Source organism: Oryctolagus cuniculus, chromosome 10 (genome assembly GCF_964237555.1).
Source record: "Oryctolagus cuniculus chromosome 10, mOryCun1.1, whole genome shotgun sequence".
Taxonomy (NCBI): Eukaryota; Metazoa; Chordata; class Mammalia; order Lagomorpha; family Leporidae; genus Oryctolagus; species Oryctolagus cuniculus.
In genome coordinates this window covers 79,409,592-79,427,959 of record NC_091441.1, presented here as the reverse complement: position 1 = coordinate 79,427,959, position 18,368 = coordinate 79,409,592, and the positions used below count along the sequence as shown (strand labels likewise).

At 37.7% G+C, this 18,368-nt stretch overlaps 1 protein-coding gene and 1 long non-coding RNA gene across 24 annotated transcripts in view; one reads left to right on the top strand and one right to left on the bottom strand.

Moving 5' to 3' along the window:
• The window catches only part of MITF (melanocyte inducing transcription factor), a 245,442-nt gene that overhangs the window by 146,408 nt on the left and 80,666 nt on the right, over window positions 1-18,368 (top strand). For 11 of the 23 annotated variants that reach the window (XM_008260922.4, XM_017343947.3, XM_070050607.1 and 8 more), the window contains exon 2: window positions 7,498-7,747. The exons of 1 other annotated variant lie outside the window; for it this stretch is intronic. In XM_008260922.4, the coding sequence (XP_008259144.1) occupies window positions 7,498-7,747 (250 nt within the window). Of the gene's footprint in view, window positions 1-2,008; window positions 2,125-7,497; window positions 7,748-18,368 lie in introns of those variants that run through there. 11 more of the 23 variants (XM_070050609.1, XM_070050608.1, XM_070050606.1 and 8 more) reach the window with 2 other exon arrangements.
• On the bottom strand, window positions 9,983-18,033 carry LOC138844079 (uncharacterized). The gene is made up of 2 exons (XR_011379484.1): window positions 16,462-18,033; window positions 9,983-13,669 (listed from the first exon to the last, which is right to left on the bottom strand). It is a non-coding gene; the product is annotated as an uncharacterized lncRNA (long non-coding RNA).

The following is an 18,368-nucleotide window of genomic DNA, read 5'->3' as shown; positions in this document are numbered from 1 at the left end:
TAAACTCTCAACAAATTTTTATCGTGTCTATAAATTAGATCTGGATGCTACTGAACTAATGTTACATTATGAAACATGAAAATAGAAAATAATGATGATGAGATAAAAATAACATTAAGCAGTGTTCTGGGGTGAATATTTGACATCATGATTAAGATACCACTTGGGATATCTGCATCACATGTCAGAGTGTGTAGGTTCAAATTCCAGCTCTGCTCTCAATTCCAGCTCCACTGGTTCAATCCCCAAATGGCCACAACAGCCAGTGCTGAGCCCATCCAAAGCCAGGAGCCAGGAGCTTTTTCTGAGTCTCCCACGTGGGTAGAGGAGTGCAAGCACTTGGGCCATCTTCCCCTGCTTTCCTAGGCCATAACAAAGCTGGTTGGGAAGAAGAGTAGCAGGGACATGAACTGGCACCCATGCGGGATGCCAGTGCATCAGGCGGAGGCTTAGCCTACTGTACCAACTCCTAATGTTCAATTTTTTTCTTCTGACTTAAAGTACATTTTTTTTTGTGTACTCTTTTGGGGAATACTGCTGTGTTAGGAATCTTCTTAAGACTGTCTTTGATTTGGAGAGTTCTGAATAAATATGGAGAGCTTCTAGTGTTAGGAGTGTTAGCAAAAATTTCAGATTTTAACTTATATGTGAGTGGTGGATCTTAGTGTGTAGTATATGTTCCTCCTTTTGTACAGTGAAAGAAGTGAAGCTCCAGAGACAGGAACACTATCTGGCTTATACACCAGGGTATCTCACGGGTCAAGTGGCATCAGGCTGTTGGAAAGCATTCAAATATTTGTTGAAGGAAAGAAGAGAAAGATATGCTGCATTTTGAAAACTTTATTCTGTGTTAGAAACCTAGAGTATTTATTATATGAACTAGTAATGTTACCAAAAGCAGCTACATTTTGGCAGATTTTGTTCTTTTTCTAGACCACTGAAACCCAAGTTTCATGGTGACCCACGTCCAGATGATCTCAGTGTCTGAAGCCAATCTGTGGCAACTTGTACTTTCACTTTGACAAGCATTCTACTCCCAACTATTGTGGGATGATAGAATTACTTATTGGTACTTGGCTTCTGCTATACATGGATCTTCCTGAATTACTTTGGAAGGAAAGATTGAGGTAACAGGAGCACCAATCATTTTGAAATGCTAATCATTACATGTGTCCATGTGCCAACTCAGATTTTTATCCTTGATGGCACTTGCAAAATGTTCTTCAGAATTTTCTTTTGCTGGTAGCACAGACTGGTTAAGGGAAATTTCTATAGATTCACCTAATTTATTTCTTCTATTTATGATAAAGTAATTGTCCTGTCACCCTAAAGATCCATTGGCAGTCTCTGGACAGATGTTATTGTTCATTTTCATGGATGATTGGGCAAGAATGAGTATTCTTTTCATTCCATGCCACCTAATATGTTGTATTCAGTATCAGAAGGAGTCTAGGCTCTGGTCGGGTTCACTGGAGGTAGAGAATTGAATATGGACATAAGTAAATTGAATATTTCTTTAATCAGTTGCAGAAGAAGATGCTCTGGTTTAGCAATCAGATAAGTGCATGCAGATGGGTGATCTTGGGTGTTTTTTGTTTCCTAACACAATCAAGTATCAACTACAGAATTCTTGCCAACATATTGATTCCTGTGTCTTTCCTCCGAAGAAACAAAAATTTTGGAATTGAGACATTGATATTTTAGAGAAAATCCTCAGCTGACTTTGTTATAGCCAACCTTCTGGACTTGAAAACTCATGAGGTTTAACCTGTCCATGACATAACTTTCTCATCTGTTAGTGGAGTTAACACTATGTGGTGCCTTCCTATGTCTTTGTTGTGTATGTGAATCTGAGCCATTGTGCTTCCCTGGACATAAGTAAATTGTACTCCAGTGAAGGCAACATTGAGACCTTGAGCCCTATCAGTTGAGTTGAATGACTATAATGGAAATTATTTTTTACTGGGGAAACACACTAGTATTCTTTTTTTTTTTTTTTTTTTAACAGGCAGAGTGGACAGTGAGAGAGAGAGAAACAGAGAGAAAGGTCTTCCTTTGCCGTTGGTTCATACCCCGGTGGCCGCTGTGGCCAGCGCACCACGCCGATCCGAAGCTAGGAGCCAGGTGCTTCTCCTTGGTCTCCCATGCCGGTGCAGGGCCCAAGCACTTGGGCCATCCTCCACTGCACTCCTGGGCCATAGCAGAGAGCTGGACTGGAAGAGGGGCAACCAGGACAGAATCCGGCACCCCGACCAGGACTAGAACCCAGTGTGCCGGCGCCACAGGTGGAGGATTAGCCTATTGAGCTGTGGCGCTGGCCAGTATTCTTACTTTATTGCAGAATAGATTGTATTCTCCTCTCTATCCTTGCAAAACTTTGGCCAAAAGTTTTCTTGGACTTAAGTCAGAATTACTTATACTTCATAAGATATAATCTGTGGTCCAAACTTTCTCATAGGCTTATAAAAATTTCTCCCTTGAATCGAAAAGTACTATCACATTGATAGTTTATTATTATTTTTGCCTCTAGTCTTGAACTGTGTCCCAGTTTGTTGGACTATATTCTAGTCATTGTGCTAAACTTTTTACATCTATTATAAATTCTAATCCTCTTCACAATGCTGAGAGACAGATATATTAAAAAAATAATCTTTGTAAATAAGGAAAACCAAAGCACAAAGAGATTGGCTTACTTGGCTGTTGTCACAGGTTTGTACTAGTAGAGCTAGGCTCTGCCTGAGGAATCGAAGAGGGAAAACACAGGGAAAAGTTTAACGATTCCTTCGGCTTCTAGATTTCAGCTGGCTAGATTCCTGCCTTGGAGGATTGTGATGTTAGGATCAAAGCTGATCCATATGATCATATAAAGGGGGGTAGTGATGCTTTTGTCAAAGGTGAGGAATTGGTGTCAACAAGTGTTTGGCATAGTGGTTGGGACCACACTTGGGATACCTGTATTCTCTATCAGAGTACCTAGGTTCGAGTCCTGGATGCATTCCCAATTCCAGCTTCTTTCTAATATGCACACTGGGAGGCAGCAGGTGATGGCTCAAGAAATTGGTCCCTGCCACCTAGGTATGATAACTGGATGGAATTCCTGGACTGCAGCTTCAGCCTTGCAAACACTGGCTATGTGGGCATTTGGGGAATGATCCAGCAGATAGAAGATCGATCCTTCCTTCCTCCCTCCCTCCCTCCCTTTCTTTCTTCCTTCTCTTTCAAGTAAATAAAATAAGCATAAGTTTTTTTAAATAGGCGAGAGATGGTTAGGCAGATGTTTAGAAGCTGAGGTGTGTTGGAATTTCTAATGTGTTTAAGTTGTTGATAAAGGCAATAAGTCCTTTAAACTTAAGACTGTGCCAGGTCATTGAGATCCCGTGACCAATATGCCTGGATCATCACAGAGAAGAGGGAGGCTTTGAAGGTTAAAAATGTAAATTAGCCTTAGAGGTAGGGACTCAAACGACATTCAGTGTCCATCTGTTGTCCACCTACTGCATTCCAGACACCGTGCTGACAGCTAACACCCAATGTCTGCAGTCTACTTCAGAGGTGGAATTTGGAGAGGCCTGGAGAAGTTAAGTTGCCCGTTAAAGACCTCACTGCCTGGCAGAAAGTGAGGTAAACCTGAAGTCCAATTGGTGGTCATGCCTGGTGAGCTGGTGTGGAACAATTCTCAGTGCTCAGGCAGTTGTGTCTGGCTTCAGTGATTCGCATAAGCTCCTGGAAAAGCATTTGCCTCTCTGCCAGTTGGTTTTCAAAGGGTGATTTCTGATGGCAAAATGCACACCTTCCCACATGGAACATGGGTGTCTGATAATCTAGATAATTGACTTAATTTTAAGACATCTCAGAATTATATGACCATGGCTTTAAACTCTATGAGATTAGAAACCAGGTATTCCCAGCACCTGGCAGCAACTATTTGTTGAATAAATGACCTTTACATAATCTGATTAAAAGGAATCAGACTCATGTAATTAGGATTATCTATCGAAGACTGAACTTCATGGACCAGGATGAGTTCAGTTAGCTTTCAAATTAAATACATTGGAAATCTCTCCTATGTCATGAGTAGTTTCAGCAGTTGGTCTTAATTTTTTAACAAACAAGCATTCTAGCTGCCTGTAATGTTCTCACCTAAACCTGAACTTTGAGTTCAAAGCATTACGTTTGTTTGTCCTACTGACATTGTCAAGTGTGGATATCTTCATTTTTGCCTTTGAAAAGTGATAACTGTGGATCCAGTTATTTCTAATGGAAAGGGATGCTTAAGAGATTGAGAGCTAAGCTGAGAATCTGGGAGTCACCTTTATCACTATGGCAATGTCGTACAGAGAGTGTGTGCAGTGAATTGACCCCCGTTTTTCCTTAGTTTTTTTTTTTTTTTTTTTTTTTTTTTTTTTTTTTTTTTTGTGGAAGACTCAATAGTTGAGCTTTGCGCTATTTATAAATATGAAGATATATCTGCTATGTTTTCTTCAGTGGGTTTCCAATTTATTTGTATTGGCCCTCTGTGTAAATATGAATCTTATTACTCACAGGATATTTCAGAAAATGCTTTAAATGATATTGGTGCTGCTGTTAAAGTATGAAACCTTGGTGTGGTTGATAACTAGTAATTTTAATTCAAGATGTCTTGAGAATGCTTTACTGTTAATTGAAAGGATTTTTCCCCCAGTATCACAGCCAATGACTTGTCTTGAGCAGCTAATTAGTGCGATTATTCCACAGCTGCATTTGCTACAGCACAAAGGTTTGCTCCCGTTTTTATCAAAAGGATCAGTCTCTCTGGGAGTGTTTAAACCTGACAGGCTTTGAATAGTAAGACTGCTTATTTATTTATTTATTTTTAAATAGCCACCTCATCCCTGCTTTTCTTGGCTTAGGAAAGTACATTTGAGCTTTGAACACATACTGAAAAGTGGGAAAATGCATTTTCTTTTGATGCTTTTTTTGTAGAGCTTTCCCAGTGAGTAGATTATTTTATGTGGAGAGGGTAATGCTGAGGTCATTTTCTGGTGTGGATGAGTGCATGTTATTAAAACAGTAAGCAAGGTATTAACATTGTTCAATTCTATGTGTGTCTGTAGGAAGTGTAGGAGAACATGAAGGAAAGAGGGGGTGAGATCTGGGACTCTGAAGACCCATAAGAGAACCCATGTGCTGAACCCAGTCCCACATTTTCTTTCTGTGTCGAAATACTGTGATGGACCCACATATCCTTCTTCTAGCCAGATGGCAACTGATCACTCAAGTCATTTCTGCATGTTCGTAAATCAGTATCCAGGGGCATATATTCTGCCACTGGGGGGAAAAATGGACTGCTTTTTATGGTCAAGGCAAGAAAAACAAAAGATATATGAACTTACCTATAATTCCACTCCCAGTCTGGCAATTATGATCATCTTCATGTGTCTCATGTTAGTCATTTTATATGTTTTGTACATATGCACACACTGTACTTTTTAAAAATCCAAAGGTAAACATGTTTGAATCCTGCTTTACAATGAACTCTCATTGCATGCATTTCCTACTTTGCTCTGTAGTTGAGTGATTTGTATAAAAAATATATGTAGGTGGTATTTTATTGAATTCATGTGTCATAATTTACTCAACCATTCTTATGGGACAAATATAGGTGATTCGTAATAGTTTGCAATTTGTAAAGAGCTTTGCAATGTCAATTTTTCCAAATTTGTATTTGTAATTTGTTTTCATTTAGAAAAATTGCCTGTCCTTGAAGTTTCTGAATCAATTTGGATGAAAAATAACTTTACAGCTTTTTGATAATACTTTTCTTAAAATATTATAATAATGTTTACCAATAATGATGCACAGAAATGTGGTCATTTTGCTTTTTTTGTACTCATAAACAATACAAAGAAAAAAATTGGAACCTACCTTGAGTTCTATTTTGCTTCTGGCCTTTCCAATTTCATTATATTGCATACTTTATTCATATCAATAAGTATGTTTCAACACCTTTTTTATTGACTGCATAGTATTACATTATATTGGCCTGTGACAGTTTACTCCACCATTTCCTGTGGTGAAAATAAGCAACCTGCAGTATAATTTTTATGACATAATTTTTCTGGAACTGTGTAGGGGCAAAACAAACACTTCTTTTAAAGGTTCCTGTCTTTAAGGAGATCTTCAGGATAATCAGTGATTTCAAAGCTTTATTATACCCTTTCTTAGATGGTGAAGGCAATACTTGGGCTTGTACTCGGGTAGAGAGCGAGCTCAAGGGTCAAATACTTTATGTGAAGCGTGACTTAACTCAACGTGAATATTTCCTCAAATGTTCCTTTTATTCTGTTTCCAGATACTTGGGTTTTATAGTGTTTGTCCTAAAAAGAAATTTTTAAAAAATTACACTCAAGTAACAAGTTTTCTGTACAGTAATAATAGCAGTGACAAACATTTATTGAGGCAGTACTATGTAGTACTCATTGTTCTATGGGATTTTTATGCATTGTTTTATTTGATCCTCACAAAATCCCTAAAGGGAAGGACTTTAAAATATAAATGATACAGTAAAAATAATTTTTAAAAATCACCCTCCACTTTTAATTAATTTAATTTTGGATTAATGGGTGAAAAATGTGGTTATTCCCTTTTTCTGGGTAGGGTAACTGAGGCAGAGAGAGGTTTAACAACTTGTTGATGTCAAAGGGCTGGCAAGATAAGCAATTAGAATCCCTATTTAGTGAAATTAGAAGTCTTGTCCTCTTCTGACTAGAGGTTAAGCATTTTACATAATTTTGTATAGAGTGTACCAAGACCATTTGCGGAGGCCTCTTGGGGAATGCACAGCTCACTCATAGTGGAAGGCATGCCAGGATGAATCAGAAGAAAAGATGGTACAAACAAAACCAGGAGGAGAAGAATTGGCTTGTCAGACTAGCTTGTCTTCTGCCCCTTGTCCAAAAACTGAGGTTGAGTTCAGTGGTCCAAATGCTTCTTTCATTAATGATTTTTTATCTTATAAAAGTTGCCCCATGGCAAAACTCACCTTTTCCTTGAACAGTTCCTCATTAATTAATAAACATTTTAGACAACCTCAAAGAATTTAGATAACCAGAAGGAGTAGTTATTTGGTTAGATTCAGTTATACAGAAAAGCAAATCAAGCTATTTATTTTTAAATGTAGAAATCTGGGTGCCATTACAACACATTGCCTCTTGGCACTACATATGGCGGCACTATATTTGGTGATGATGAGTAGTATACAGCATAAAATGTCAAAAAAAAATTAAACTACTGGATAAAAATGTCTTGATGCAATCAAGCTGACTCATTTTAATTCAACAACTAATGACTTAAATCCTGTCACCTCTTGATTTTCAATTATGTGGAGTACCATTCTACGACTTGATTATATTCGTGCCAGCTCATTTCATACTTTGGTGCAATTTAGGATACCCCAAAATGCAAACGAAGGATCTCATTAGGAAACTAAATGTTATGTGCATTTTGGTTTTCCTACAGCAGTTCTGCAGAGCATCCTGGGGCCTCCAAGCCTCCGATAAGCTCCTCCAGTATGACATCACGCATCTTGCTACGCCAGCAACTCATGCGTGAGCAGATGCAGGAGCAGGAGCGCAGGGAGCAGCAGCAGAAGCTGCAGGCGGCCCAGTTCATGCAACAGAGAGTGCCCGTGAGTCAGACACCAGCCATAAACGTCAGTGTGCCAACCACTCTGCCCTCTGCCACCCAGGTGCCGATGGAAGTCCTTAAGGTACGTGCATGTTGCTCTTGTTGGTTGGACCAAGCTCTCCTCTGTTCTCTATTTCCTAGGTGTTTTATTGATCTGAGTGTGTGTTTGGTTATATTGACCCATCAGAGTCATACTAGTAAGTGCCATGCCATTGGTTCCTATGTGGCTTTATATTTTTAAAGAGTGATGCAAACTATCAGTGAAATAGGAGACCTCAATAAATGGCAGAAATTCTATGCAGAGTCCCAAGTAGGATTAGATGTGATAATGACATCTTTTTTCTTCAGGAAAGTTTCAACGTGTAAAAGTTATCTAAACCAGGCCTCTTTTTAATAAGTTGTATGTATTTTTATGTTTAATTTTCCATATTCTATTTTTCTTCTATATTTAGTAAATAATGTTGTCTATAGAATCAGACTCTTTTCCAAAGGCTCTTCAGATATAAAACTGTGGAAGAGCTTTCTGCGCTTTAATAACCAGACTACATAATCCTTTTACTGAAGTGAGTTGTCTGCTTTGGGTCTCTTTGATTTCTTGCTGGAATAGAAACTGCAGGAGCTTGTTAGCATCATCCTATCAGGGACATATAGATTCCTAATTACTGGGGAAAATTGTAACAAGTCTAAGAATAGAATTCTGTCTCACATGTGTCTTCTGCATCTCATGGGGAGATATTCCTTATTAAAAAAGAATCATTTCAATTCTTAAATATGACCGATTTAAGAGAAATAGAAGAACTTTCTTACCTTTACTTTTTTTTTTAACCCATTCAGCTAATTGATTCATTCTGAAGAGTCACAAGTGTTACTGTTCATTAAACAATGTGAACTTTACACGCCGGTGATTCGTTGTTGGTCTTTGCATTCATTCATGTGCTCAAGAAAAAAAAAAAAAGAGGGAGAGAGACAGAGAGAGAAAGAAAAACAAACACCTCCCCATGATTTAAAGTTTTCTACTAAAACAAATAGAGAGATGATGTGTTATGATCAGGGAGTGAATATGTGATCCTGACTTGGAGTAGGAACACAATTCTTTAAAATAAATTATTTTTCATTTGAAAAGCCACTTTTAAAATGTAGTAAAGGAACAATGGAATTCTTTGATAGAGAAACCAACTGAAAAAAAAAGATCCAGGTAGATTAACATATAATTTTATTGCTACATGGTTGTTTAAAATTCTAAATATTGCCACAGTTATCCGATCTTTTATTCTTCTCCCCTTCCTTAAATAAAGGCAAGGCTTATACTCTGGACTATATCATTACATGTTGGATCTTTCTCTTGTGTTTGGGTGAAAATCAGCAATCACTAATTTTGTATTAAAATTTATGTAAGATTTAACTTGTTTCATGACTGCATGAATCATAATTGTTTAGTCTATACCTCAGGTTTTTTAAAGTTATGAATTAAATTATAATTAGATGTGGAGAAGTCTGTTTTAGTCACCATAATAATCTTTTTTTAGCCCAAAGGGCAAACTTTAGAAGAGTTGGCATGGATTTAGGCTGGTAGTTGGAAGGTAATGTTTGATATTTCAGTAAAGCATATTAGCTGAAATCAATTTTCCTATTGGAGCAGTTATCCAATGGTGATGAAATGACCCAAATGCAAATGTGTTAAAACATCATTTACATTTTATATTAAAAATGGACATAACTTCCAAATCTTTTTATTACTTAAAGTATGTTATTTTGGGAACTTATTAACATTAAAATCTCCATTAAGTCCTACAAATGACATATCTGGTTTTCCTCATGTTACTGTGTCCTAGTAACACTGGATACAGATGCAGTCCCTAACATAGAAATGCCAGAAATATTTTCAAAGTTAAAGCACAAATAAATTATTAACACTGGAAGACATAGTCTAACTAAGTGAACAATTGAAAATTTTATATTTCATGCTGAGTAGTTTTTATCTATTTTTAACTTTCATGGTTTGATACTTTCAGTTATATAAACTAGTGAAGTGTATCATATAAATGAAAAGAATGACTTGTTGGCATAAGAATGTGGATAGATCTGATTTGGGTAGTTTTTTGAACAATTTTTAGTGCCCTTTGTAAATGAAGGACCAAATAAAAATATATGATTTAGGATTCTAAGAAACACCAATGAAAATTTTAAAGGAGAATATCATATAAATGATTAATTCAAATGTGTAAAGACTTAATCCTTCATAAAAGAGTACATATTTTCTAAAGTTTTGTGTATACAATTATTTATTGAAGAAAGATAAATGAGAGAATTGTAGTCCTTTTGTTTTCCATTTTGTAGCTTTTATTATAAGGCAGTAAATGATTAAAAGCAGCACAATTAATTTGGATGATCTTAGACTTTTTTTATGAATATGAGCTTTTCAAAGAATGGATAATATCAAGTATACTAATCAAGTACATTATGTTATAAATTCTATTAAATATTATCTCATGGTGTATATGAGAAAATCCTCATAGCATATGAATCAATGCATAGTATATGAGTAAATTTTGCATAGTATATGAGTAAATTCTTCATTTAATTTTTAAAGATTTAAATTGCTAAAACAACATACGTGCTTTCCACTGGAGGTAACTGTATGTAGTTAGATGTGCGAGCATGTACAGGAATCCCTGTGCCATCACTTCCATCTCCCAGCTGGTGTTCAAGTACTTAATTGAAGTAAGGTCATGGTTAAGTTTTCATACAAACTCACGCTACCAACATTCTGTTAGTGGGTTGAATGATGGATTTTGAAAAGTTAAATTAGTGTTTTTGGGTTAATCCCTTTCCTTGGCAAGTTATATGTAAAATTTGAAGTTTTATAAAGCACATTTAAAAATTGTTGACATCTGGTAAACTTAGGACTATTTTGAATTCACATCAGAAACTGGAAATTTGCATCACTCATTCCTTTACACGTGGTTGTTGTTCATTCTGTAAATTCATGAAACTTTGCAGGATTCACCTCTGGTTGTATATCAATTTCATTAATTTATAGATTTATTTCTCTGCTGACTTTCATGCCCAATGACTTGGAATAGTCATATTGCTGTGCATCTTCTCTAGGTTTCTAAAGAACTACCTTCGTCAATTGGGTACTGTAACTTAAGGATGCTTCTTTACCATAAATTACCCAACTCTTGGAATGCATAATGTATTTTCCACAGTAGTGGACACTTTCTGTACTTCAAGCTGTGACTGATCAAAGAAACCATTAAGAACCATTAATGAAAGGATTCTTCCACAGGTGGATTTTTTTCGGTTATGATTGAGAAACATCCAAACCTGAGGTTTAAAATCTGGAGTAGTTTCAAACAAAAGCAGAATAATCAGGCATGGACCTTGTGGGTATTCGAGGTCTCATGGCTACAGAAGCATCATGGAACCAACCACCAAGTCATCAAGTTATTGTTTATGCACCAAGCCTCTTTTCACTGTCTCAGCTCTCTAACTTTGATCAATTACCAAACCACCTCGTTGCTCTGATTTTTGGACTGGCAAGTTTGTCAGGATTTATTTCCTCACCACCTTCCCTAACATGGACTCTGACAGTGTATAACTTGAAAACAGTCCTCTCTCTCTTTTGTTTGCTTTTGTACTTTTGTCTTGGAATTTGACAACTTAAAGGCCAAGTGTTCTTTCTGGAATAGATTGTACTTTTTTTCTGTTCTGTGTTGGAAAATATTTTTAAAAAGGATTGTTAATTGTTTATATTTATTTTTAATGGAAGGAATTTATTTTTAAGTTTTTCCTTTTCTTCCAAATAATTTCAAGCGTTGGGAAAATTGTTCCAAATTGAGGAGTGACTCTTGCTGTTGATCAAATGCAAACACCCTTTTTGCCTGCACCCTGTATATTGTAAACTGAATTTCTGTTGGCATTGACTTGGTAGCTATCTCATCAGTATACTATCTATTTGGATAGAGATTCTAGAGAGTTGTAATGGAAGTGTGGCTTCTTTGTGCTCCCATTCTGCAACTGACATACTAAAAGCTTTCACTATGCATGGACTGTGTGAATGACTTAGATTGATGATTTTTCTCTGAAAATTACAAAATCCATCTGGAGTAGAATTTCAGGGTGAAACTTATTTTTCAGGTATAATGCAAAAACATGAAAAAGGGTATATGTGGAATTACAAGTGAGTTGGTAGCTTATGGAGTGGTAGAAGGGACTTCTTCCACACTCTGCATTGGATTTAATTGCTAATGTATTTAGCCAGGAATATAGAACCCAAATATCATTATCTTGACTGCAAGAAGCAGGGAGAGATTCAGCCTGTCTTAGATAAGCTTGCCTTGGTCCCCTTAGTTAGGCAAGCCATTGTTAGACGTGTTGTCCTCATAAGATAAGGACCTGCTACGTCTGGGATTTCTTCACATACCGCAGTCCATTCCTACCTGGGCTGTCATGTGCTTAAATCCCTGGTCAATGTGACAGTCTATCAGCCTTGATTTGGGGAATTGTTTTTATAAGTTTTTCAATCAAACTTGATTTCTGCAAGGCTATATCTTTTTCCAGGGGGACAAAGGGAGTACAATTCCAGGTTCCACCAACAGCTAGCTCTTCATTCTCCAGAGACCTCATTTCCCTGGACAGTCTGAGTCATTCATTCCATGTCACACATAAGGTAGTTTTCTTCCTCTTTAAAATTCATTTTATTGATTTGTTTAAACAAATTGCCTATGGTATTTGTTCACTTTGAACAGGTTTCAACAATACAGAGTAATAGCCCAACAGGAAACTTGCCCTCCCTTTCTTCCTGCTCCCTGAGGAGTTAACTGCCAAATTACCAGTTTAAGGTGCAGGCTTTCTGGCCTCTTCTGTTTTCCAGCCCTACAGTTGTCTTTTGTGAGAGTGAGGTCTGAAGAAATAGTCTGTTTTGATGAGGTAGAACTAACTCTGTATTTCTCTTTGTTCATATTTGCAAGTGGAACCAACAGATAGAATTTCCTCTTGTGGTTGTCTCTACTTTTGGGAGTATTGCTTCCAGCTCCGCTGTTTCCTGGGCTGAACAGTCTTCTCCCTCTGAGACTGTTCTGATGGTGGGGTGCCCAGTTTGCACGGAGCTCTGTTTGCTTCTCAGGCTGTTTATGCTCCCCTGTGGGTAAGGAGTTAATAATCTCAGGCTGGCACAAGAAGGGGCTCCTTGAAATTTTCTTGCACTGGAAGAATTACACTTACAACAGACCAAGAAGGGCAAAAATCTAAGTAACTGTTTATGGATTAGTATTTGACTTGGTTTTTCTGTTGACACTGCTTTTAGTGGACTTTGAGTAATGAAATGCTGTAGAATTTAGTAATGAATGCTGAAGAAAGTACACCTTGCTTGGATATTAAGGCTTGGGCTACTTGAAAGAGCAGGCCCATGGGGAGCAACTATCTAAAACCAAATATTCAACCTGCACACAACTAAGCCACTGACCTAAGTTCACATCTCTGAAAACACTAAAACGTCAGCTCTGATTGTACATTCACCAGATAATATTAACATGAAATTGAAACAGTTTGCCCTGTATGAGCACAAGACCATTTTTATGTGGCTGTAGGGTACACTGGCATCTTGGCAATTTGACTTCATCAAGCTGAGGGTAGGGCCACCTGTGCTCAGCAAACACCTGAGCCTAGTGGTATCTTCTCTTTAAGATGAAGATGCTTAATTTCTTCTCCGTGAGTCACTTTTTCATGACTGAGGAAGTCATCTTTGGGTTTCCAGGAGAGAGGCACCTGCACAGCTCCTTCTCAGTTTTTGCTGTTAGGTGAAGCCATCCTGATTAAGTGTGGTCTCCTTTCATTTACACAGTTCTCCTAATTCTGTACTAATGGAAGGGAGAGGGGCATGGTAAGGACATTTTACAGATCTGGGCCTAGTTTTTTCCTGGTTCTGAATGGTGAATTCTTTTTAATGTGGTGGGACCTGTAAGTCATGCATCCCCAACAAAGGTGGTATCAGCCCTGGTTCCTGAAGGGAAAAAAAAAAAAAAGTCTTACATGTTGCAATGGTTTGTAACCCTGCAAAGCCAGGTACATAAAGAGGCAAACAGTGTATGTGGCTATTAAAATTTCATGGAGTTGGAGATGGAGAGGCAGTTAAGAGAAAAATGTCTGAAATGGCTATTTCAGGGAATGCTGGTGGAAAAAAATGTTAAGAAGCGTTCCTATAGGATAATCAACATCTTTCCCAATTCCTCTCATTTGAGTTGTGTGTAGAGGTTTATTGAGGTTCCTATAGATATGACCCCCGCATTCTGGCTGGTTTTCCCCCTAGGAAAAGTTTTAGCAATAGCAGGCGTGCATAGCACATGCCAGCACTGGGTTTTTCCCAAAATTGGTCTGTGAGTTGGTGCTTATTAGCATCCCCATCTCCCAGATGCAGGAACTGAAGCTCATCCAAAGACACTGAAGTTAAGTGGTACAGTCAGGGTTTGAACTCTCCCAGTTGAACTCCCTAGTGGTAGTACCTCTCATAGGGTGAATGATCTGAGAAACTTTAAAAGGCTGAGGAAGCTGTGTTCAGTCTCTCAAATGACATGGGCACCCAGGTTCCGTAGTAAGTTTGTTACAGAGCTTTGGGACAGAGCGTCACACTTTCATAGAAATTACTGATGTGAATATGGTACTACCTATACAGCTTGGAGGACAGAAGGCCACAGTGCTTCCTTGATTACAGGCATATTAATTATGGTTTGGATTGGATGGCAGAATAAATGGTTCATATCTTTTAGTTAATGTATCCTTTTGACAATCCAATGGAATCAGTAGATTAAGCCTCAGCTTCCAGCAGGAGATACTGAGACTAGGGAAGTTATCACTGGCCTTTTGGTAGGTTCCACACCTTACTCTATCTACTGCTAACCCCATGTGCTGCTGTCTGATGTGTTTTCTCTAAATACTAAGGACAGGCTTTAGCCATTTCTGAAGAATGCCAAGAACAGAATACATTAGAGCCAAATGTAGGGTCATACAAAAAGATGCATAGTCTTAAGCATTTGGAGTTAGTAAGGGCTTTCTCTATTGAATAATTAAAGTATCTCCTTGAGTCTCCCTGATATGCATGATGAAAGAACTGGATGCATGTTTACTGTGTAAAGAGACTGCCTGACCACATTGACCAGGTAATTCACAATTCAGTGATAGTCATCATTATGGATTAAAAAAGGAATGCATGAAGGTTTTAGTAACAACATCCAAAAATTTTAACTCAAGATCACCAAGATTCTTAAGATCTTTATGGCCCATCCTATCCCAGTTCATATGCTTTATAATTCTATTTTAACAATGTCTTTGTATGGTTTTAAGTGATTTTATAATTATTCAATAAAGTAGACTTATATACATCTCTTAATATGGATTTTCTTCTGAAATTATTAATGCATTTTTAGTTTCTCTTCCCCTGCAGTGGTATAGCCTTTGCTGTATCTTACTACTTATAACTGGAACGTCTGTCTTGATTGTTTTTCTGTTTGCTTTTAAGTGAATGTCAGCTGTACTAAATCTTATACGCAAAGTCATGAGCCTCCCTCACAAACCTACTTAGTCCCAACAATTAAAGAAAGAGTTAGTGTGATAGTCTACCTTCTATATGTAAGCTTTTGAAAAGAGGGATTGTGGACAGGTGTAAGCAAAATCTATTTTTAACTTTGCCCTACTAAAATAAGTAGGTAGGATCTGTATTAAAACATGTAAATCAGTACTGTGGCTTTGCTCAAGGTTATAGTTGGAATTAGTAATAGCATATTGGTTTTTGTCCTAAATATGTCTCTGTATTGACTTGAGTATTGCCTGAACTTTGAGAAAAATTTAGCTTCTGATAATATACCAGTATCTCAGATCTTATTTATAAAGTTAGATGTTTTTACATATTATTTTATAACATTTTGAGAAGGAAATGAATCAAAAGTAGAAATATGAAGCAGATAAAGTGGGAGGCTGTTAAAGTACAGAATGGTCGTGGAAAAGGAATAAGCATTCCTAAAACAATAGAGAATGTTCTAGAAAAGGATCTGGCTGACTCTGTACCAAATTGTTCCTATTATCTCTGGAATGGGAATTGGTATTGGAGGTGGTGGTGATCATAGGCTGTATTTTTTTTAACTAGAACATATGCATGCATTCCTCATGTAATTAAAGTGAATGCCTCTAATGCATTTTGTTTAAGAGTCTTAGCCAAGTCCAGCTTCCCCACAACCTTGCGGGGGAGCACAGCTCTTCCATCACGTGAGTTTACTAGACTTATGTGCATTATGCAACCCTAGTGGTCTTCCCTAGAAGAAAGATAAGAAAGTATAGGAATCCTAAAAACTAAAAGTTAGCAAAAGGATGTAGATTACCCAGCTGTGAATCATTTTTAAAAAGTAGCTAAGAGGCCCAAAATATAAAGCAAAATTCAAATTTCTTTTCCCTTATACCATTAGGCATAGCTTTGTTGTAATCTCCCCTGTTGGCCCTGGGTTTTGTATAATTAAAATTTAGGGGCTGGTAATTTTGTTGAGACTTAATTAGAAGTGACAAACCAGAGACATTCCTGCCGGTTAGGAAAGGCTTAAGAAATTCTTATTGGCTAAGTTACAAATATGTAACATTTTTTCTGAACAGTGCATGGTAGTTCAGACAGTCTAAAGGTGACAAGATTAGCTCTGTTTTTCTAGTGAAGTAGTAAAAATTAGATTAATAAGTACCAGGCAAAGAACCTTTCTTTCTTTTTTCTTTCTTTCTTTCTTTCTTTTTTTTTTTTTTTTTTGAAAGAAATCTTACCTTGAGGACTTCTGGCTGTGGAGATCTGGAGATCGGTGCCTTAATTAGCCACATGTTCTTTTTACCTCCTGGGAAATAAGTCCAGGATAAAATTGGGGATCAAGACGTCGACGTACATTGACTTAGCACACGCCGCTAAGTAATTCATCAAGGAATGTTGGTAATTAGTCCTGCCTCTTTCACTCTTGGCTTATTTTATAAAACCAGTTGATTTAAAATAATGCCTGGCTGATTTATTACCCACACGTTTCAAGACTGGACTTGCTCTTAAACAAAAGCAAGATTGTGCAGTGATGGAAACGTGCCCTCTTGTTTTTGTGTTTTTACAAATTCTGAAGGGCCATCTATAGTCTCCTATTAACTTTGTTGCATTTTCTTTTACCCTATTCAGCATTTTACTGGCTTTCTTTTGTGTCTTGGTAAAGAGAGGGGGGAGCAAATTAAAAAAAAGAAACCCAAAAACAGACTCTTGGAGGTTTTTGGATGTGAGGTGCTTGTCAAGATCTATTGGCTCAGTGTGGTTTGATGGAATTTAATTTGAATCTTTAGTCTGGTTAGACAGGCCGTAGTAATGGCCTTTGGTCTTCTTGCATTGTTAAATGTTTGGTAATATTTATGACAGCCAAGTTAATCTTAAAAGATTGAATTTATGAGACACACAGAACCTTACAACTTCAGCTTTGTGGCTTTGGTGTCCAAATTGTAGTAAATTATAATTTGAATGTCAAATGCCCTCTAATACTAACTGAGTACCTACCTATTATTCTGTGAGATGTGACCATAATCATTGCCCCTGTTGAAAATCTGGATTTAGCCTGGTTCCAGTACTCCCTGAGTGACCTTGGGTATGTTTCCTGTTCTCTCTCAGCTTCAGTGATTGTCACTGGTGAAGTGAGGTAATGTGTTAGCTCTGGTGAGAATTAAACTAGATAATTCACTAATGTAGTGCTGTCCCACAGAAATAAATGTGAGCCACATATGTAAACCCATTAAAAACTGAAAAAAAAAAAGGTGGAACTGAATGTAATATACTTTATTTTACTCCACATATCTAAAATATTATCATTTCAACATGTAATCAGCTGGAAATTTCTAATGCTTTTCTTTTTTTTCTTAAAGAGTTATTTATTTATTTGAAAGTCCAGAGTTAGGGGCAGTAGGTTAATCCTTCGCTTGCGCTGGCATCCCATATGGGCGCCTGTTCTAGTCCGAGTTGCCCTCTTCCAGTCTAGCTCTCTGCTATGGCCTGGGAAAGCAGTGGAGGATAGCCCAAGTGCCTAGGCCCCTGCACCCGCATGGGAGACCAGGAAGAGGTACCTGGCTTCTGACTTTGCATCGGCGCAGCTCTGGCTGTTGCGGCCATTTGCGGTGTGAACCACAGAAGGAAGACCTTTCTCTCTGTCTCTCCCTCTCACTGTAATAAATAAATAAATAAAAATCTTTAAAAAAATTAGGAAAGTTAGAGGCAGAGAGAGAGAGAGTGAACCAACAGAAGGAAGACCTTTCTCTCTGTCTCTCCCTCTCACTGTAATAAATAAATAAGAAAAAAATCTTTAAAAAAAATAAGGAAAGTTAGAGTTAGAGAGAGAGAGAGAGGTATCTTCCATCTGCTGGTTCACTCCCAAATGGCTGCAAAGACCGGAGCTGGGCTGATTGGAAGCCAGAAGCCAGGAACTTCTTTCGGGTCTCCTACACAGGGTCAGGGGCCCAAGCACTTGGGCCATCTTCCACCGCCTTTCCAGGGCATAACAGAGAGCTAGACTGGAAGTGGAGCAGCCGGGACTCAACCACCACCCATATGGGATGTTGGCACTGCAGGCGTGGCTTTACCCATTATGCCACCGCCAGCGCCAGCCCGTAATACTTTAAAATACTGAGTCTTCATAGTAAGTCTTCATACTGGTCTT